Genomic DNA, 22,574 nt, shown 5'->3' with positions numbered 1-22,574 from the left:
TAGGCATAAAGTCAAATTGCTGGAGAGTTACAGTGCCTGCTGTGGCTGTAGAGACCAATATAGGAGAGACATGTTTTATTGCAGGTGGCACAAATGAAGGCATCTGGTTTTGCTGCTATGGGTGCAGCGTGGAGTTTCACTGGTCAGCCTTAAGACCAATGGTATTCACCTCTTCACTCTCCCTGTTTGTTGAACTTGCAACCTTTTCATGGAAAGCATGTGTTCTACCACCGATTTATAACCCCTCCTGATACAGGATTGCCTGACCCTGACTGAGAAGGATCCAGCAACGGGCCTGTGCACAGACCCAGAAACTTCTGCATTGTAAAGTCTTCCCTCCTCATGTCCACAGAATAATGAAGAATATCCTGCTGTAGTGTGACACAATGGAAGGGCAGAGCAATGCAGATAGGAGCTGGCCTGAGTCTCAAAGCAGGCAGCACCCATGGGTTTCTATGGTTTCCCCTGCACCAGCCACACTGGAAGAAGGTTGGTTGTTGGCAGCATGTCTAGTGGAGGGCTGCACTCCAGCAACTATACTAGGCATCCAGAAAAGGCTGGAGTGGATATCTGGGGAAAGAGACGCCCTCTGTTAAGCCAAGGAAATTGGAGGCCACATTCTCTCCTCTGCCTGTTAGTCCTGCCCACCTCTGCTGTCGCTTTCCACCTTCGTAGATCTACCATTCTTCCAAAGCCCCACCCTGTCCTTTTTTAAAAAAACAACAACAACTATTTATTAATTTTCAAAAAGCAAAATTTTAGAAAACCACAACAATATAAAAACAGTATAAAACAAAACAAATCAATCATAGCAATTCAGATCCCAAATCTTAACTCGATTGACTTCCCTCCAGTCCCCCTCTTGGTTCCATTGTATTAGCTTATTCATGCACGTTCCTAGAGCCTTATATTCTTAATAATCCAATCTTAAAACCTTAAAAGCCCCACTCTGTCCTGGTCTTCAGTTGAAGGCAAAGAACAAGGGATCGCTTCCCCCGCCCCCAGCTTCTGTCCAAGAATACAAAACAAAAGTTCCACACACCAAATTACCCCCCAGTCATTCTTTCTATCATATTCAGGAGCTGATTTCAAAGAAAAGCAGAGGGAGAGTTCTTGTAAGGGCTGGAATGGACTTCTGTGGAAGTTTGGATTTTGCTTACTGTGTCAGGAGTGCGTGCAGGAGCCAGGCCCTGTGACCAGTAGGACTTTGCAGGACTGGGGCCTTCCTAGGTTTGTTCTGAAGAGGCAAGGCGTGGCCGCACAGGTGAGGCCGATTGGTAATTCACAGCACCTGGTGGCAAGAGCCAGGAAGGGATCTAAGGTCAGCATTTCCCTTTGGCTTTTTGCCACAGCAACACGTTTCCTGCCTTGCTGCGTTTGGCTCCTTGCTTCTTGATCCTTGGACCCTTGACTTCGTGACTCCTTGACTCCTGACCCTCGGACCCTTGGCTTCTTGACTCCTGGCTTCTGGCCTCTCCTTCCTGCTCCCACCCCGCCATCTTGTCCTCAGCTGGGACTTCTACTGCCTGTGAACCAGACTGTGACATACTGGTCTTTTGTTCAGGTACTGAATATTCCTGCTGGACTGAGCACAAACCTTGTGTAGGAGTGGGGCAAAAATAGAGTCCACCAATACATAGGAATTGTGTTTTTATCTTGTATTTTTATACTGTGAACCACCCAGAGATCTGCAGATGAAGGGTGGTATACAAATTTATTTAATTAACAAACAACCAGTGCTGGGAGGGGGGGGGTGATGGAGATGAGGCAATCTGTGTTTTAAGTTGGTTCCAGGCAACCTGCAAGGGAGCTAGGAACCATTTTTCTATTTCTAAAAAGTAAGGTGTAAAGACTCGGGTTTGTAGGGATGCCAGGCCACTTGTTGTGTAGCCCCTTTTCCACTTGGGTAGGAGGTGTTGGGCTACACTCTGCATGTGGTCAGAAGCACTTTTTGTATATTTCAGTTGGACAGGACCAGCTGGGTTATTTGTAGAATGCACTCTCAACTGCAACCAGTTTACTCCTAGCTCAATGCATTCTGGAAACCAAAGGATAAAATGCAGGAGATGACAAGGCACTCAGCACCGCCAGAATTCACCACCCCAAACTTCTGGCCCATCTTAATTCCTGCAATAGACTTATTTATCTGAAGCATTTTTACTAAGCACTTGCACCAAGAAAAGGCTTTCAGGGCGGATATGATACTCCCCACCGTCGAGTTTAGAATCTATAAGCCGCTACACAAAAGGAAAAGATTTGGAGGGAGTAGGGTAAAAAGAAAAGTCAAGTACTGTGATACCTCGGGTTACATACGCTTCAGGTTACATATGCTTCAGGTTACACCCTTCGCTAACCCAGGAATAGTGCTTTAGGTTAAGAACTTTGCTTCAGGATAAGAACAGAAATCAGGCTTTGGCGGCGCGGTGGCAGCAGGAGGCCCCATTAGCTAAAGTGGTGCTTCAGGTTAAGGACAGTTTCAGGTTAAGAACAGACCTCCGGAACGAATTAAGTACTTAACCCGAGGTACCACTGTACTAGTTTTTAGTTACAAAGTTCTTTAACAACCAACTGGAATGGGAATAGTTAGGAACAGAGATTGAGAGACTAGCATAAAGCTGATGTGGAAAGCAGCTATAAAAACATGGCTACATCAACTCAGGATGAAAATCTGTCTCTGGCAAAATATGAAAGGCAGAAATACACAAGAATTTTGTGTGTGTAAGTAAAATATGCAGGGACTCTTCGCTGTTGCACAGAATACAAAGAAATGTAGATGTCTCCAAAGTAAGGTTGTTCATCAGTTCATATGCAATCTTATTCTCATGCCAACCTAAGGTTCCCTGCAACATGTGATGGTACATCAATTTTGATCCAAACCCATTTTTAATTTACAAGCTTCTCGCTTTAAAACAAACAATCCTTACATTACCCTAAGTGAGCACTAGGTTGTGCCATCACTCTAAGAATGCCAAGTGGGACACATTGAAAAAGGCACAGTCACTTTTTCTCCCCTTCCTCAAGCCACAAGGAGTCACCTTTAATTACATTCTTAAAGGACACCTGTCATGTTAAAAACATCTTTCTCTTTAAACACACTTCAACAAAAAGTTTGCAAAAATAACTAAGCCATTTACAAAGAATCAATGATTAATGAATCAATATATGATGGTGTCGCGTATTCTCTGCTCTAGCATGTCATATTAAGCTTTATATTATTATTTTAGGGAGTGAAAAGGTGGAATATTTAACATGAAACTGGACCGCCACCTTTACAAAGTAAGTTTTATAACTGTATTGGGGGGGGACGGACTGTTTCCAAAGAATGGAGGAGTGGTTTTCACAAGCATGACACTGTGATGATAACCTGTTAATATTCCCTGGCAGTGCTGCTGCAAAGAGCTGTCAGCCTTGAATTCCAGGAATTCATTTGAACATATAAATGGCCATTAGGTAACCAACATTTCAGAGCAGAGGAACCTTTCCCAACCTGGTCACTCCCAGGTATTTGGGCTCCAATTCCCACCAGACTCAGCTGGTGCTAGTTGGGCTGATGGGAGGGAGTTGCAGTTCAAAAGGCTTGAAAGTATCTGGTTGGGGAAGGCTGGGGTGGAGTTTACTGAGTTGGCACAACACTGCAACAACAGGCTGCTATGCCAGTACAGTGGTGCCCCGCAAGACGAATGCCTTGCAAGACGGAAAACTCGCTAGACGAAAGAGTTTTCCGTTTTGGAGGTGCTTCGCAAAACGAATCTCCTATGGGCTTGCTTCGCAAGACGAAAATGTCTTGCGAGTTCCTGCGGGGTTTTTTTCCTTCCCCCCCTTTTCTAAGCCGCTTATCAGCTGATCCGATAAGCCGCTAAAAGCCGCTAATAGCGCTAATCTGCTAATCCGTCAATGGGCTTGTTTCGCAAGACGAAAAAACTGCTAGACGAAGAGAATCACAGAACGGATTCTTTGCGTCTTGCGAGGCACCACTGTACTCATCTTTCGGATTAAGGTGGAGAGGTTTAAGAAATCTTTAAATGGATGGTCCATGAGAACCTACCAATTCACACTGGTAGAAGGGGAACAGTCATATTACCTCAACATTATAAGGAGTTTAGTACACAGCAGAGGATTCTGAGAGTAGTAGCAGATTATTTCCCTAGGGCAAAACCATGTGATTTGAAAAAATCTATCCAGACACTCTGCATTATAAACTGCACTGCACTGATAGTGTTAAACGTGCAGACACTATGAACTGGTGAACTCATTCATTGGTGTGGGGAACATGCGGTCCCCTAGGTGTTGCTGGACTATAACTTCCATCATTACTGACTGCTGGTGTATGGGAAATGGTTACCCTTCCTGCCTCTGTTCCTTCCCCCTCCCTTGCAGCTGTTAAGTTTTTGAAGGTGTGAGAACCTTCTCTGATGTCCTAATAAGTTGGGAGGAGGTGAAGACCCACACACTTAATCAGCCTTAATCAGTCTGGGAGGAAATTGTTATTGGAAAGTGAGGCATGGTTTGGGCAGTTTTTTGGGGGAAGTTCGTGCCGCAGGGCTGTGCAAACTGAGGCTACCTGGGGGAATCACTTCGCCACTTCTTGAGGACTTCCAGGTGGCAGATAGAAGTGCATGCCTGGTATGTATATATTGCTTGCTGTTTAGGAACGAAATCAAACCCACTTTTGTTTTGTGTCGCTTCTGAATCTCTTTTAAAAGAACCACCTTGCATTTGGCAAGACAGCTGGTCATGTTTGCTGTGCCTGATGGGAGTGGAGTCCAAACAATACTGGAGGGCCAGAGGTTCCCCAGTCTGGTTTTTTGCCCGTACTTTCCTCCATCACAATGCAAACTTGATATATTGCCTTAAGTCTACTCTCCTAAATACACTTACCTGGGAATAGTCCCATTTAATTCACTGAAAAATGTTTCTGAGTAGACATGCATAGGATCACAATGTAAATTGTGCAAAGTTGTGCAAAAGGCCATAACAAAGCTTATCACAAAAAGAAAAAGCTGTATGGATTGATCATGTTCCCAGTGGGTTTCACAAATATTTTTTAAAGGGGAAGCTGTTTGTATTTTGAAATGCATTGTTGGAATCTGTAACTGTGCTGGAGTACAAGTTATTTTATTATCCCTCTACCAAAAACCTTGACGAGGTTTGGGAGAATTTTTCATCTGGCAGCAAAGGAACCTCTATAGGGTTGAGAAAGAAGGTACAAACCATGGCAACCATTCGGGGTGTGAATCAGCCCTATGTACTTCCTGAGGAGTGTACAAGGTGAACGAAGATTATTTGGGTGATGCTTTCACAATCCTGAGGCAGAATGCCATTAACAAGATATCAGGAGTGGGTGATCACAACTGCAAATTGAAGCATTTTCCATTGCAACAAAATGCAAAGTGTAACGCCTCAGAACTACAGAGCTGGCCCTTTCTATACAACTATATTCTGTAAGGAACACTCCTAATCTCCTGGTATCAACCAGGGCTGCTACCTGGGTTTGGAGACTGAGGAAGATACAGAAAATTTCTCCCCACCCCTCCCAATTTTGGGGGGTGGGAGCAAAAAAAAAAGGCTGTGCTGTTTTTCTTCCCTCCCAAAAAATCTGATGATACAGTGCAACAAAGCAGCTCCTCTAATTCCCTTGCTTCCTTGGATGGCCAAGTGGGTAGCCAGCTAGCACATCTTGCTCAGTCCACAGACAAGGAAGGGGAGAATAAGAAGTTGCTGCTCTCGTACACTACACCATAAGGTTGGAAAAACCCTCCTCTATGAAACAATATGAACATACACCCCACCCCCCAAAATACTGACCAAATGCTCTGCTCCCAATTCCACTTGCAACTGTGGAAGGCACAACCAAATTCTCCATTCCCCAATCTGACCTGGGGAAGAATACCTTTCCGGGGAGACAATATGACTACCAGCGAGATGCAGAGTGGGAATAAAATGGAGGGGGTGGAGGGACATTTTCTTCAGTAAAGGGAATTCTGACTTTACTGAAAGCAGGACCCAGCCTTGTGCTCTTCTTTCCTGCTCCCCTCATGGCATGTAGGTGAGCATCTGATCTTGAAGATCCCTTGCAGGATCATCTTCAGCCCTGCCTGATGAAACTACTTTCTTTAGCAATTTCACTGTCCGTGCTTAGAGGATATGCTGCAAATCAAACAACAGGACTCGCCTGGTTTCGGTGTGGTGGGGAAGTGGTAAAACCTAAGTACCACTTATGATCTAGCCACATGTGGGCGTGAGGGAAGAAGTCATATCCAAAAAGTTTATTGTTAATGCTCAATCTTGCTCATGATAAATACTGGAGTTAGTAAAGCAGCAGAGCCCACCATCAGGCAAAAGATGTGTTATATAACTGAACATCCTCTTTTCTCTCTTAAAAGACTATTTTCTCTGTACTTTTTGAGGACACAGCCTTTTCCTGCGAGTACGCTGAACCCTTAGCAAGAGCAGGTCTGGAACAACCATGAAAGGCATTTGTGTGACACTGCATTGAGATGAACGACACTCTGTGCTTGCTGCATCACAGTTGAGATCATTCTTTTATCTAGAAGCCTTTTCCTTTCAGACACACTGGGTGTGTGGGGGGGAGAGGGGAGGCATCTTTAAATATATGTAATTAACTGCTAAAAGCCTCCTCCTCCTCCTCGTCCTCCCATCAAAGACATTGAGCTTTGTAAGATGAAAGATTTCTGGCACAAGTAACACAAGCCCAGGGTGATTTACCTGAATAGGTCCTACCGACATCAGCAGGTTTTTCAGTTGGACATCCGTGGTTGATGAAGAAAGCCCTTCAACTGACACAATGCAGGGCTGTGGTTTGCACTCTACCACTCGCAGATTCTGTTTATTTGGCATCAAGCGTCCTCGGCCCATCTGGCCCGCAATGCCTCTGCCTCTCCCGTGCGTAATGACCTGCCAAGAACAAAAGTAAGCTGCATTCTTTCTATTTACTTGCTTTCGCCTAACTGAATCTGACAGGTAACGCGCAAGTTAGTAATTCACTTAGAAGGAGATGATGAAAGCGGAGACCGATTAAAAGGTGTCATGTTGCTGTTGGCAAATTTTCTACACACAAGCTTGTTCGTTGGACTGACAGCCGAACGGTTCAGACTCCCTGCGTGCTATAAATGTGCAAATATGGAGACATGTCAATGTAACAAGGATTTCCTCTCTGGGGGGAAGCAACAGCACCAGGAAGGTTATGCCACCGTTTCCCTTAAGAGCTGGAAATGGGGGTTTGCCGTAGCAGTTTTCATTCGCCTCCCTGGCCTTCTGATTTCCAGGGGTGTCGTCAGCTCTCCAAATTCAGAGCTTGAAAAGCTTAGCTAGTCTGCAAGACAAGTCCAATGCTAAGAGGGCAACACCCTGATGCACAAAACGGCAACAAAGTTCTATAGGTTTGCACAGCAGAGAAAGTGAGCTTTCTGTTAACATGATGGGTGCTCATTGTGGTGGAGATCATGTCAAGTTCTCCTTAGAAACACCATGCACATTGAGACAGTTTCAGGTGATAAGTCTACTTTAACGCTAAAATGACAATACAAAAAGTTGCAAATACTTGACACACCAACTCTCTCTTCACTCCTTCTCTAGCAGCTGGCATGTTTTAACTGGTTCAGCATCTGAATAACCGTGGGAATTCATTCCCGGCTATTCTTTCAAACAAATTACAAAGGTGATTTTAATACAAATTGTGAACCCATACCTTCTTTGCCTGATGTATCCCCGGGATGCTTTTCAGCCCCTGGGGAAGTGAGTGGATCTGTGCCAGCTGGTGCTGATGTGGTTGCTGTATTGTTCCTTTTGTCAACGTGACCTTCCGCACAGGCTGGTGTCTTTGATCCAGGGGCTGCTGTAGCCGGTGATGTGGCAGGTCGGAGTGAGAAAAGCCAACGTTCTCACCACCCTGTGGGAAACAACACCACACCGGTTCAGGATCCACAAAATGCAGCACACCTTTTCTGCAAAGCTGCTACAGCGCTGAGTGTGATTAGTCTGCACAGGTACCATATTCTGCTAAAAACAGAAACTTCCTCGAAATTTTGGGTTATGCCGAGTGGAAACAGAATTATGAAATGGGGAGTTGGCAAAAAGCCCCACCCCCCAGCATGATGACAGGTTACTAGCTACAATGGAGAGAGTCTATGCAAATGTTCTTCTACATGTACAAATGAATCAAAGCCTAATATATGAGAACATCTAAGCCAGGGGTGTCCAACAGGTCAATCGCGATCTACTGGTAGATCCCCGGGAGGCTTTGGTAGATTGTGGTCGATCACTGGTTCCCTTTCCTCAGTTAAAAATATATTTGTACCCCACTCCCTCGCCCCACCCTCCATTGTTGCCTGAGCTCCGGAACGGAAGACAGAGCTTTTGCCATGAGGCTGATTGTTTCCTTGGTGATTTTTGGGTGAGTGACTTTTCCCCTTTCCCCCTAAAAAAAGCTCATCAACTTTGACCTGAACACCCCCCCCCAAAAAAAGGGGTAGATCACTGCCAATGTTTTATTCTGTGAGTAGATCGCAGTCTCTTAGGAGTTGGCCATCCCTGATCTAAGCTGTGACTTGCATGGGTAAAACAGAATCACATCCACATTCCAGATTAGTTTGATGACAGTGGGGGCTGCCTACTGCATGCTCCTTGGGCTATATTCCTCTATCTAGGCTTATAGTTGCTTTCTCTGGGTAACACTCGCCAATTTTAGGTTCCCAAATGCAGAAGGGGACATTTAAAATTTAAAAAGGTAATTATGATTAAAGGTACAATGCTGTGGAAAGAAATCATGTTGGCATGTATTTATGGTTCACATAATTCACTTGGGAAAGTTTGCTGCTCTGTTAGGTGAATTCTGTAAAGGAGAAATAATTATGGCAGAAAATTATATTTACCAAAAAAAATCAAATGAGTATCAGGGCGGAAAACCTAGAAGCCCCACTTACAATACCAGAAGGCTGAAAATTAATTAATTAAAAATGGCAAATTTCCTAGCCCAGATGGTTTATCTGCTGAGTATTATAACTCTACCATTCTGATATATATAAATACTGATCAGACTGAGGGGATTTGTGTGGGGTTTTTTTGGAGAAACAATAAATTTTTGAGAAACAATAAAATATCTACCATCATACAAAGGTCAATCAGTATGAGAGAGCTCAAGAACCTAAAGTCTATATTGTTATTTCTAAGTGGCAAAAGGGGATTTGATAGACTAGAGTGGTGATATCTGTTAAGAGAGTTTGAATTGTTTTAACCTGGGTAGAAATTTCAGATCCTGATTCAACTTCTGTATCAAAAACTGACAGCACAAGGGCTGCTTATCTCTTGGGACAATTTTTACCATCTACAGCAGGAATGGGGAACTTTTTTTTGCTCCACAGGCCAAATCCTTATCAGAACTAGACTTGCAGGCCAAATCTGCATTGTTATAGGAGGGTGTTGGTTATGGTATGTATTTTATATTACTAAATGTAAATTTCTTTGTGTTATATATTTATAAGTTAAGATAAATATATGTAATCATAAATAAGTTCCACCCCCACCCCCAAAAAGAAAAGAAAATATTGCTTTAAAAAAGAAAGAAAGCAATTTAAGATTAAGTGGGCTGTAGTGTTTTTCCTATAAGGAAAGACTAAAAGCTTTTGCGACTTTTTAGTTTACAAAAGGTGAGACATGATGGTGGCTTGTAAAGCTGCAAATTATGGAGAAAATGGCTAGAGAATTCCACTCCATTCAAAACAGAAGAATTTAGATGTCTAATAAAACCGAATGGCTGTTGATTCAGGTCAGGCAAAATAAAGTCAAACAACATCTAACAGAATTCACTCCTACAGGATTAGTGATAACCACTAGCAGTGGTGTAGCGTGGGGGGTGCAGGGGGGGCCGGCCGCACCGGGCGCAACATCTGGGGGTTAGGGTTAGGGGGCGCAAGTCCATGGGTTAGGGGGCGCAAGTCCATGGGTTAGGGGGTGCAAATCCACGGGTTAGTGGGCACAAATTACTTGCCTTGCCCCGGGTGCTGACAACCCACGCTACGCCACTGACCACTAGCTTTGCTGGCTTTAAAAGTTTAGGCATGCTTAAGGGAAATCAATGACTACTAGCCAGGTTCAGGGGCATATTGAGCACCAAATATTGCAGGACACACAGCTGGGGGGGGGTGCCCTGCTTTTGAGATGTCCAGAGGCATCTGAATTGCCACTGAAGGAAGCAGGATGTTGGACTATCCAAACGCCTATTTTCTAATTATGGTGTGTGCAAATCTTTTTTGCCATGGCACTAGATGCTTCACAGAAATCCATCTGTCATCAAGTCCAAGCTAGGTGAATCCACCAAAAGAACTACTTAAGAAGGGTATAATTCCGTTGCATGTAGATTAAAATATCATTCCAAATTTTGGGACTCAATTAAAACCAGTGTTGTCCTAGAGGGGATGCAAACCTTTCTAATGATGATTGTGATGGTGATTTATTGAGTTTATATACCGCCCTATACCCGGAGGTCTCAGGGCGTTTCTAAGAGTTATGTTTATGTACATTTAATTCTGCCAAGTAGACCTGAAACTTTTGCTTAGCCTTTCACTTACTTGAGCCTTTACCAGTATATTAACATGTTTTGTGTAGCCTCTGGCAACGACAGTGCCAAGGCTGCATTTGCACAGAACCAGATAGTTCCCATCCTCAACAATTATCTGCCCACAGAGCAAGCCTTAGAACTGAGCCAATAACCAAGTGATACATTAGCACTATTTTGGTAGATTTGCTGATCTTCAAACCTTGAAAGCCAACTTTCATTTTGAATCAAGACCAGTATTTTCAGATGACCTTTAATATATTCTTATTCTTCATATTCAAAGTGATAAACCAAGAACAGGATTAGGTGTGAGACAGTACAGTTAAAAGGGCAAGCGCTCTAGTCACAGTCAATTCTTAAACTGTTGATCCGCAAAATACCAGATCCTACAGATTTAAAATGCAAACAATGAGAAGTCAAGAAATATGCTTTCATCCCATTATTATATAAAACAGTATTGTATCACAAGTAATTTGTTACAAAAACAAAACAAAACACCACGATCCTTGCCAGTTTTCAGTGATTGGTATAAGACATTCCTAAACTAAAGGTGTTACACACTGACATATAGCTTAATATTGAACTTATGTGGTACAGTGGTACCTTGATTTACAACCATAATCCGTTCCGGAGGTCTGTTTGTAAACCAAAACAGGTTGTAACCCAAGGCACATTTTCGCCAATGGGGCCTCCAAAATTTTTTTGTTCGTAATCCCCCCCCCAAAAAAAGGAATAAAAAAAAGGTTGCAAACCGGGACACACACTTCCGGGTTTGACATGTTTGTAATCCAAAACATATGCAAACCAAGATGTATGCAAACCAAGGTACCACTGTATTAACTTTCTATTGTCATTTGCGACTTGGAAGACACCTTGAAAGTCCAGCTGGACTGTACAAGAAAGAACATAAAAGAATGAGGTCCAACCATCTCTAGATCAATGGTTTATTTGCAGAAATCTAAACTAATTACCTCCAGAAACTTAAGAGACCACGCATTATTGTAAAGAACATGCATTCTTTAATAAATAAGACCTTTGAAGGAGTGCCAGAATTTTGTATGCTGTGCACTCTATCACGGATACCCTGACAGTTTCACAATGAAGATGAAGTTTGTTTGCCACCAATATTAGCCAGACAAATTTATTTATAACAAATGCTTCGAGGATGTCCTGATAAAAAACTGCCCCATTGATACTGTCAGAGCTTCTTGCAATTTGACAGATCAAATCTTATTTTAATTCTTAAAACCCCGCGAATGAGCGATATCACCAGCAAGCATTCTGTAGTGAGCAAATTGATTAATCCCCTTCTATAGAAATCTCAACTCTTGATTACACCTATCAGGCGTTAAGCAGCATTATTCCAGAGTGACAACACTTGACAAATTCCCCAACCATCTCTCTCAGCCTTTGTGGCCCTTCTAGCTTGTATTAACCCTGATGAAAAATTAATTTTCCTTATCTTTGACTAAAACCCAAAATCCAAATCCGCCAAACTGGCAACTCTTTCTGTAAAGGTATTATGAAAACCTCCAAAAGATTAATTGCATGTCTTCAGGTGACATTAAATTAATTTCTATACTCATGACAGACATTTGATACTCCGTACTGAGAGGACAGATAACATTGTAAGGATACACAGAAGGACAGTAGTGGAGTGTCCCAGGGCAGCCTCTTATGAATTCTCCTTTCGATAAGGCCATACTTCACTGTCATTGGCACTGTTACCGATCTTGCAGCCCATAGACCTCACTGCACAGGTTTCTATTAACGACGACAATGCTGTGTTTATCCAAGTAATCTTTTCTAAAGCTAATTCAAAAATCACCCAACAGCGAGGGGGATGTGTTTGCCGGATAAAGCATTTAAAGGAAATAAACTTGGGTCGATTTGTGAAGTGTCACATTGCAGGGACACAGGCAGCAAAAAACTGCTCTGCAGACGTATTTTGTGAAGATGAGCGGACAGGAAACCTTGCACCACAGGACGCTCAAACGCCCGCGTTGAGAGAAAAACTCATTTTTCAACAAGAGCCTGTTTATAAACATTTAAAAACGTCCATTTTTCAGCCTTTGCGCGCTCTCTCTCTCTTACCGAGGGGTAAAATACTCTAAAACCAACTTGTTGAACAAGTTCATTAGCAACTATATTTACCAACTGGCAGCTCTATAATGGCAACACTGGCATGAGATGGGGCAGTGCTCAAGTGGACTTGTCTTTAGACATTCAGTTAAATGGGGTACGGAAGATGGAATTAAAAACCGAATGGAAGTTCTGGGTAGAAGTGAAGTTGTACATCTGCCCTCAATAACTTTGCATATAGCACTGAATCTTGGTCTCCTGTTTGACTGCTTAATTTGCAAAAGGAACTAAAGTGGATGCTTGGGTTGCGAACGTGATCTGTGCAGGAAGCACGTTCACAAACCGCAGCGCCGCATCTGTGCATGCGTGGGTTGTGATTCGGCGCTTCTGTGCATGCGCAAAGCACGTTTTAGCATTTTTGCACATGCGCAAGCGCTGAAACCCGGAAGTAGCCAGTTCCAGTACTTCCGGGTTCAGTGCGGTGCTCAACCCGAAAATGCACAACCTGAAGCGTCTGTAACCCAGGGTATGACTGTACAGTGGTACCTTGGGTTAAGTACTTACTTCGTTCCAGAGGTCCGTTCTTAACCTGAAACTGTTCTTAACCTGAAGCACCACTTTAGCTAATGGGGCCTCCTGCTGCCGCCGCGCCACCGGAGCACGATTTCTGTTCTCATCCTGAAGCAAAGTTCTTAACCCGAGATACTATTTTTGGGTTAGCGGAGTCTTTAACCTGAAGCATATGTAACCCGAGGTACCACTATAATCATACAGTGAATGAAACTCTGTCCAATTGTGTCCTTCCACTGACAGGAAGTGCTTTTGTCCAGTGCAGGTTTCCATCAGAAGAACAGAGAGGTAAACCATTTCCTTTGATTCCCCCTCTCCCATGCGACTGTCCATGCTGTTTCAAAGCTCCCACACCCCCCACAAAAGCCTCTGGAGCATTTTTTTTAGTGGGGGGCATCAGCAAGTATAATCTCCCTTCCCATTCTGTTGACAGAAGCCTCCACTGTATCCTTGTGTCTTCAATCGGCAGAGGGACACCACCACAAAGAACACTAAAAATTAAAAAGTTTAGAGACCAAAGTCTTAGAAACGGACAGCACATACTTCTTCTTACTGCCCGGGGCCGGGGGAGGGATTGCAACCTTTTTGTAAACCACTTGGGGGGGGGGTTGCAATCAGCGTATGAATATTATAAAATAAATAATAAACAAACCAAGTTTATATGGGGACACGGTCATGGTATCCAATTCCTAAGAGGTCTAAATGCAGAGCGGAGACAGGAGCTGTGGCTCCATTCCAGCTTTTTTCTTCTGCCTGCAGCTCTCTGCGCCTCTCTTCTCTCTCCTGCAGCTTTCTTCTTCTTCTGTCTGCTTGCCTTGGTTGCTTCCCTGCTTGCTTATCTCCTCTGCTGCAACCATCGCCGGGAAGGCCACCACCACCATAGCCAAGCACATATGACTGAACTCACACAAGTAAAATGCATGTGTGCTGTGGTTGTACTGTGTACATATGGTGGGTAACAACATTCCATTATTTGAATTCTATTGACTTTCTGGTTTATTTCTTATGGCAATGCGCCTGGAACACCTATGGGGAATGCACTAGGAAGACTCATGTATTCCATACATTACCTGGGCTCACATACACTCACAATTCTTATTTCCTACAGGATGGCAGAAGCAGGAGAAGATAGAAGCAGGAAAAGATAAGAGTGACTTCTTTTTCTTTTCTATTTTCTGGTAATGTTCACAATAGCATTAAATTTAAGCGTACTACTGGAAATTAATGTTTTGTTGTTGATGTACTTGTGTGCTGTGAGCAACACCATGCACACAAAGCCCAATGCTGCTCAGGGCACTTACATGAATGCACAAAGGTGCTATACAGACTGTTCTACACATGTTCCTGGTATTTCCAGCACAATCACCCAGATTTTTCCTTTCTGAAGAGAATTCATGTTATTTGAAAAACATGCCCTTCAAAGTTACAGGTAGGTAGCCGTGTTGGTCTGCCATAGTCAAAATAAAAAAATTCCTTCCAGTAGCACCTTAAAGACCAACTAAGTTAGTTCCTGGTATGAGCTTTCGTGTGCATGCACACTTCTTCAGATACACAGTGTATCTGAAGAAGTATATCTGAAGTATATCTGAAGAAGTATATTTGTGTATCTGAAGAAGTGTGCATGCACACGAAAGCTCATACCAAGAACTAACTTAGTTGGTCTTTAAGGTGCTACTGGAAGGAATTTTTTTATTATGCCCTTCAAAGGTTACAGATATACACTGATGAGCTGTGAAAACCACAAAGATGGTCCTTGCTACAATATGTTATCTTGCCTTAGGAGGACTTTAAACGTTTAGCAACACAAAACACAATAATTTATAAAACGCAAACATGCATGCGTTAGTGACAAGTGAAATGTTAAGTTAAGATTGACCAAATTCACTGGTTTCTAACTAGTAACATAATGGGCAGAATAACGATGACCCAAACCCCTACAATACCTTGATTGCACAAAAAATGGGTGATAAGGTTTGCCTCGGATTTTGCTTGCAATATTTGCCATGCACCCCAAGAATCTGCATATAAAGGAATGGGGAGAGCTAATGAAGTGATGATTTCTTAATACATAACTCAGTATCTTATTTTTATAACTGAAACAATTAACTCATAATTCGATGAACACAGAGAACTATCACTGAGAAATAGTCATACCTTCAGAGTCTCAACAACTGTTTACATTTGCCTTGGGAAACAGATTATATATGGTTGTATGGTAAAAATAATAAAACTCCAACTGGAACGGTGGTGATGGTGGTGGGGATGGTGGTGGGGATACGCACACTACTGACTTCTGTGGTGGCAAAATGAAATGGCTAAGCGTCTGTAGTTCAGAAGTTATGATGACAGACTTAACTAAAAAAGTTGGCAAATTATACTATGCAGGAAGCAAAAAAAGTACAATTCCAGAATCTGTTTCTAACCAACTTTGCTGAGATGTAAATGTTTAGCAAAGGCTAGGAAGTCAGCAGTTATATTTGAACACATAATTTAAAGCTGAGCTTGGGTACGGGGTTCGTTTCCTCCAAAAAACCCCATGACAAATCAGTTGTGACTTAAATGCTTGGCATGCAATCACAAATGCATTTCTAAAAAGGATACAAAAAATGTAGCCAGCCTTTCCCATTCCTGCTCTGCCATCTTTCCCAACCTCTTCTGGTATCCTCTGTGATAGAACAGTTTCTTGTATCTTCATACCAGGCAAGTCTCCTAAGTATTCTGAGGTGTTTTCCAGCTGGGACCAGGATAGACTCAGCTTTCCTTTCCTGTGATGATGGAACTGCTGCTATGCCTTGGAGTTGCATGAAATTTCTAGGCAGGAGCTCTCCTCACCTGGCTACTGAGGTAACTACTCATAGCAAGAAAGACAATTGGGCAGAGACCCTACTGTGTTGTGCAGCATGATGGTTAATTCAGCCCAAACAAAAGATGCCAGCAATCTATAGCCCTCTAGCCCACAAGGCAAGTGCTCACCCACTTGAGATTTTATTTTATTCCATACACACACTCTCTCAAGATACAATTACAGTTTATGGAGTTGAAAATACCTGGGGAGGGGGGGGGGAGAGGAAATTGAGATGATGCATGGTTTCAGTATTGTCCTTTTCAATGGCCTATCCTAATGGCCACTGTACTTTAAAGAAGCCATCTCTCTACTTGTTTCAAGTGTAGCATTACTACAGTGGTACCTAGGTTTGCATACGTTTTGGATTACAAACATGTCAAACCCGGAGGTGCGTGTCCCGGTGTGCAACCTTTTTTTGGATTACAACCCTTGCGGGGGGGGGGGGGATTCCGAAAAAAAGTTTTTGGGAGGCCCCATTGTTTTGGTTTACAAACAGACCTCCGGAACATATTATGGTTGTAAACCAAGGTACCACTGTACTTTCTCTAAGAAGTTGGTCCATTTTATGGAACAAAATTCGTTCTCCTTGCAATTGCTATTAATTGATCTATATAGTAGTACTATCAGTGTGCCATAACACTTTACAGACTGCAAAAGGTCAGTTCACTGCCCTGAGGAGGCTACCTTCTAAAATTTGAGTCAGGAAACAGAGTGAGGGCAGGGAGGGGAGGAGCGGTAATTAGGGAAGCAATGAACACTTTTAGCTACAGGTGGAGTTACAGCAAGGCATGGGAATCAAGGGGCTGTGCCAAATGATTTACAGGGCAGGTGGATTTTGAAAAGGGGTTTGGGCACAGGAAACTCCAGGTGTTCTGGGAGGTAATACCAAGCATGCAGGGCAGCAAGGGACAAAAGGAAAGTCTTTTGAGGGAACAGACCTTTGGATGGCACAGCTGGAGGACCAAAGGTCTGGCAGGAATGTATGCGTGGAGAGGTATGAGTGGGAAGACCATGGAAGCCCTCTGAAGTAAACAGAACAGGGCTTGGGTAGGATTGTGCTATCTATACTTACAGTAGTAGGAGATGAAAAATACCTTGAAGTTCTTAAGTAGCACAGTTTCAATTAATGGAAGCCAGGCAGGTCCTGAGTACAATTGCAAAATACCGAGTCTGAATGAAATCACAGCTAAGCTGTAGTCCTGCCCTCACTAACAGAAATGTGAGTTGTCTCCAATATTGTTGTGGATTTCCATTTAATAGAACCGATGTTATGATCTATGAGATCACAATAAAAGGGCTATAAAAGTACACATTATTTAAACATTTTTATTGCATGAGATGAGCAATACAGATGCAAAAAACCAAAAGTATACAATAATTAAACTTTTTTGAACAGTTCTCATTTTTTAGAGAGCAATGCTTGCTTCCCAACTGAAGCAAAATTTTCTCTCCCTCCCCCCCATTCCCCCACCTCTTCCACTCTTTTCACTCCTGATATAAATGCCATAGCTCATGTAGAGTGGAATGAACAGTTGGGCTGTTTCAGCCTTTGGAGACACTATGACTACCAACAGTTGCAACAATTACATAAAAAAGGCAGAGTTTCCATATACGAAAGACCCACTAGTGCAGTTCTCCACAGAGACTAAGGTGTGTGTTTCTTGGTCCAGTATAAGACTCAGCATTTTCAGACGACAGAGGACTAGACATATCACTCTGAGCAAGGGAGGTCAGTCTTTGGCTAAGGAGAAATCACCCAACAACAACATAAGATGGTTGAACAGCAGTTAATGTTAAGCATTCTGTAATTCCACAGTAGTCAATGGGTATCATCCAACATGTACACATGAAATTCCATCACCAAAAAGGAATATAGGGACAATAACCACAAACCTGCTTCATAAGACCGTCATCACTACTCCGCCATACTAGTTTATACTGGCACAATTAGTACAATAACCTCAAATCTTAGTGCTTGCTATTCCACAGGCTAATGGATTTATTTATAGTGAAGGAAATACCAGAAGAACCGCCCATAAGTCAGCCATCACTAGCCCACGATGCATTTATATTTGATCTCAGGAACAAATACTAGCGTTAACATTTAATATATTTTTATGTTTTTATGTGTTACAATTGTGCTGGGGAGATCAATGTAAAAATGTCCTTCAAACCCCTTAACTGCCATCACGTCTAGGCACTGTGATGATAGAAGCTTCCTCTTCTATACATGATCCTTTAAGTTTAAGAAGCAGAGGAAGAAATAATTAGTAATAGCGTCAGCCCACCTAATTCAAGGAATGGGCAAGTAACTTCATAATGGCTGGAGTAATTCCCTGGGATCAGCTCTCACCCCCAAACGTCAAAGCTTCTGCCAGTTAGTGTATTTCTCTCTTGCAGTGACCTATTTCTACAAGATCCCCCATTTGCCCATGTGGGGTTCAATTCTGTAGCACAAGCGTGTCACAAGTGCTTCCTTTTGCATGTGTTGTGTTTTAGTATCACTGGGGGGGGGGATGATAAGCGGGTACTAGATTTACCATTTTCATGATTTATGAGGATGCATTTATGGGGATGCAGGGGTGAAGCCAGAAAGAATAAAGGTCATCTGCATGTACAGGGATGCTGCGAGAATAAAATTGGGGATTGTAGGAAAAAGACCAGGCACCCAGAGTCCCTTGGAAGAAAGGTATAATAAAAATTGCTAATATATAATTGTGTTGTGCTGTCACTTGTGTGCAAATTGTGTGAACCCCTTTTCTGTCAAGTGCTGCTCCAAAGGAAGATGCCTGTAGTACACATTACAACTACTCTAAGTTTAAACGAAAGGCCAGTATGGCTGAAAGGGAAAAATACAGAGTCTAAGGACAGAATAGCAGCACAACGAAAGCAGAAGGAAGGGAGCAAGCCTAAGGGTGTTTAGTCAAAGAGGGTCTGGAGTGTAGGGGGCTGAGAGACAGAGGCAAAGGTTTGACAAGACTAGGCTCCGTTAAATACAACGGGGCTCAAATGAATAGTATTTAACTTCTTTCATGGGTTTCAGTGGGACTTGGGCCCAATCCAGAAAGACAGTAGAATGAGATGGAAAAAGTGGCTGACAAGAATTCAGACTGCAGGTGGGGGATATCTATTGTTGAATGTTCCCTCCTATTGAAACCCAAATATAAATATAAATAATATAAATATTATATAAATAATATATAAATGCACATCAGGGAGAAAGTTTCTAGCACCGCCCACGTTGTGTTAGTTTTTTACTTGCATAGTGATTTATGTATGGGTGCACTCATGATTCTACACTTGCAGTCTGAAGTGGTTCTGTACATTCTACTAAATTAAGCCTCTTCCACCTTAATTCCATTGCATGTGCCGATCTGGCTTCAGTTACAACTAAATTTATTTAGAAGGGGGACAGAGTAGTTGGTAGAAAAATAGGCAGGCATTGTAACAGGCTGAGTTAAGCAGGAAAAGAGCTGGGGAACAACCCAGGGATGTGTGGTTGTTTCTTGTTTGAAGGCAGCAGTGTGTGCATTGTATATTTCACCTATTTTAATACCCACCTAAACATTCAGCTGCAAAATCATTTAGTACAACGGGGGGGATGCAACAGCACAACCCAGCTCTGAAAAAATATCTACTGCAGACCAGGTACAGAATGCAATTAAAACTATGACACAAACCAAACACTGGTAACTCCCGAGTGATGAGGCTGGGCATTTAACCTAGCCCTGAATACTTGCAAAGGGCTCACCATTCCAAAGATACTGCCACTCTCACTTTGCACCCAAGAAGTTCAGAGGTCATGAGGGAATTCCTGGGTTGCATACTCTACATCTGCTGGATTAAGGGGGGGGGGTTCCCTACTGAGAAGACCTTACCAGAGAGACCCCAAAATAATACAGCTAGCACTGAAGACCAAAAGCAGTCCTTAGCAGACAATGCAACAAGCTTGAAAAGGAAGCAGCAAAAGCAGCGAGTCATAGCAGCCATTCAGCCAAATAGTAGCCCAGTTCTGAATGGCCATTATCTAAAATCTTCCTCCTTGGCAAAGACTTCCAACTAAAAACCTGCTGCCAGCCCAAAAGGCAAATGACATGATATGAACACTCCTCTGAAGAATGAGTCACAGCAACTGAAGAGCATAGTTTCTTATTTATCAAATGAACAAGTTAGTAGTATGAATGCAAATTTAACACAATTTCTAAAATTCTCTTAAATTTATGGTTACTCTGGAAACTTCAATGTAAGCCAGACAAAGAGGATGAGACACACAAAGATATTTCTGCGAGAGCTTTTACTACAACACTGATATATGCACCCAAGAAGCAGAGGCAAAGCAGAAGCATTGTTCTGAGCAACCAACAGTGAGTTAGGAGGTTGACCTCCTAGCGTAAACTTATCCCAGTGTTATCCCACCATATTCCTAGCAAGTGTTAGCAAATCATGTGTGTCAAAAGTCAATCTGAAAGTGCCCAGGTTGTGTCACTGATGTCACGATGTATTAAAAAAAATTCCACTGTGAATGACAGCATGAGTTTGCTAAGATTAATTATGCTTTTAAATTTATTTGTGCTCTGCTAAGTCAATATATTATGTATGTTTTATGTATACTGACAGCTATGTCCAACCCTATACAAAAAAAAAACCTACTCAAGGTGGCTTACAACAATTTAGAATTCTTATTATTTTATATGGTAGCTTATGTGAGTATTCGTTTCCTAGACAAAACAAAGTAGTTCGTTAATGATCATACAAGTTTTCATCAAGTTTGTATAAATCTGAAAATGCACAGAACCAACAATTCTGAGGGAGAGAACATGATGCTTTCAGAAACAAACTATCCAAAAGTAAGGTTTACTGATTTCAGTGGAGCTCACTCCGCCAGCAAATCTGCAGAACTGGAGCACTACAACCTGTCTAGACTTGCCCAGTGTCTTGGTGGTGGGGTAGAATAATCCGTTTTCCTTGCCACACCAACGCCCTCCAGAGACAAAGGTGCTGGCACTCCAAGGATCTGCAAGTCTCCATCAACATCTCTCCATCTGATGTCCACAAGGACACAGAATAGAGAAGAGGGAAGCAAAATGGCAGGCACCAGTTTAGGGGAGAGAGAGAGAGAGAGAGAGAGAGAGAGAGAGAGAGAGAGACTCTTCTAAAATGGCACCTAATTAATCAGGGGCACTTTTTTAATGGTCTGGAAGGTTAATAGATGAACCTATTTGATCAAACACTGCAGCCCTCTTTTTTAAAAAAAACTTCTAATACACAGTGTAAAAATGTAAATGTAAGTATATATTTTGTGCTCAACTTCCATGGTACAGTCTTCTTTGGGCCAAAAATGCAGTAAGGAAAGAGGTTCGCCATTTCAATACTTCTGTTTGAAATGTTCAAAGCAACCTGCAGATCAATGAGTAAGTGATCAGGATTCCTGCCATGTGTGCTATTTGCATAATAGTTATTTTCTCAAGGCAGAAAACTGACTTTTGACTTGCAGGGAACACGTATCCCTAACCACAGCATAAAGGCAGCTTGAAATAAGAAAATTCCTACATAGAGAATATGGTTACAGAGAACAGCAAGCACAGGTGGGATTACATACACTTGTGTTTTGCCTCATTCTCATTTGCTACAACAGGGGTAAAGGTAAAGGAACCCTAGGGAACTGGAATTACGTAGCAGGCCAGATCCTTATCTCCCCTACCCTGCACAGGCCAAATTTGACAGGTTAGTGGGAACACCAACCTGTTAATCACCTAATGTCACAATGGTGATGGAGTGCTTTGTACCACTGATCAGCTGATCCTTGGCAATTCAGAGTGCTGAGCAGGACTCTTTGCAAGCCCATTCAAGGATTGGCTAGCTAGTTACCCAGTGGGAACTCAGTAGTGCAGCCAACCCCAACTGGCTTGCTCTAACTGCCAATCAGTAGCATCTTCACCCCTCCCTCACCTGACATCACATATGATGTCAAGTGTGCGACTGGGGCAAGTGGTTTGGAGAAAACAGCCTTATGGGCCAAACTGGGATCTGTTCCCAGCTTCATTAAACCCATAACTCAGGGATCCCCACTCCTGTGCTACACAATAGGAAGCTTTGGTGAGCTGAATGGTCATTTCCCATGAATATCTGGGCACCCCAACTGTCCCACCTGACAGTTTATATGTTGCATGCCAATCTACCACCTTATACATAGGTTTTCTGTGTGAAAAATAGGGAAGCTGATATAAATGATATGTTTCATGAACAAATGGAAGAAGGGTAGTGCTTTCATAATACACTTCTAAAGATAGCTGAAGAATTATGACTTTTCTTCAAACTTCTGAAAACAATGGATTGAAGATCACAACGTCCAGCAAATGCTGCAGTTGGCTTTGCAATAACATGCAATGGCACAGCTGTGCTGAAAGCACCAACATCAATATTCTTGTCAATGAGTTTGAACAAAAGCAAAAATGGAAACACGTCTTCAACAGGCTGGTAGTTCTCAACACTTTCAGAAAGAGC

The 22,574-nt window shown here is 42.6% G+C and overlaps 1 protein-coding gene across 4 annotated transcripts in view; it reads right to left on the bottom strand.

Moving 5' to 3' along the window:
• The window catches only part of RBM33 (RNA binding motif protein 33), a 93,288-nt gene that overhangs the window by 15,641 nt on the left and 55,073 nt on the right, over positions 1 to 22,574 (bottom strand). For 2 of the 4 annotated variants that reach the window (XR_014517414.1, XM_083466644.1), the window contains exons 16-17: positions 7,709 to 7,909; positions 6,727 to 6,915 (exon numbers count right to left, since the gene is read on the bottom strand). Coding sequence is in view for 3 of the 4 variants with exons in the window: in XM_083466644.1 (XP_083322770.1) it covers positions 6,727 to 6,915; positions 7,709 to 7,909 (390 nt within the window). In the remaining variant the exon portion in view is untranslated. Of the gene's footprint in view, positions 1 to 6,549; positions 6,916 to 7,708; positions 7,910 to 17,382; positions 17,812 to 22,574 lie in introns of those variants that run through there. The other 2 variants (XM_083466643.1, XM_083466645.1) reach the window with 2 other exon arrangements.

The sequence above is a fragment of the Podarcis liolepis genome (genome assembly GCF_965112155.1).
Source record: "Podarcis liolepis genome assembly, chromosome: 12".
Lineage (NCBI taxonomy): Eukaryota > Metazoa > Chordata > Lepidosauria > Squamata > Lacertidae > Podarcis > Podarcis liolepis.
The sequence above is the reverse complement of the archived record's forward strand: the minus strand, read 5'-3'. Positions and strand labels throughout refer to the sequence as shown.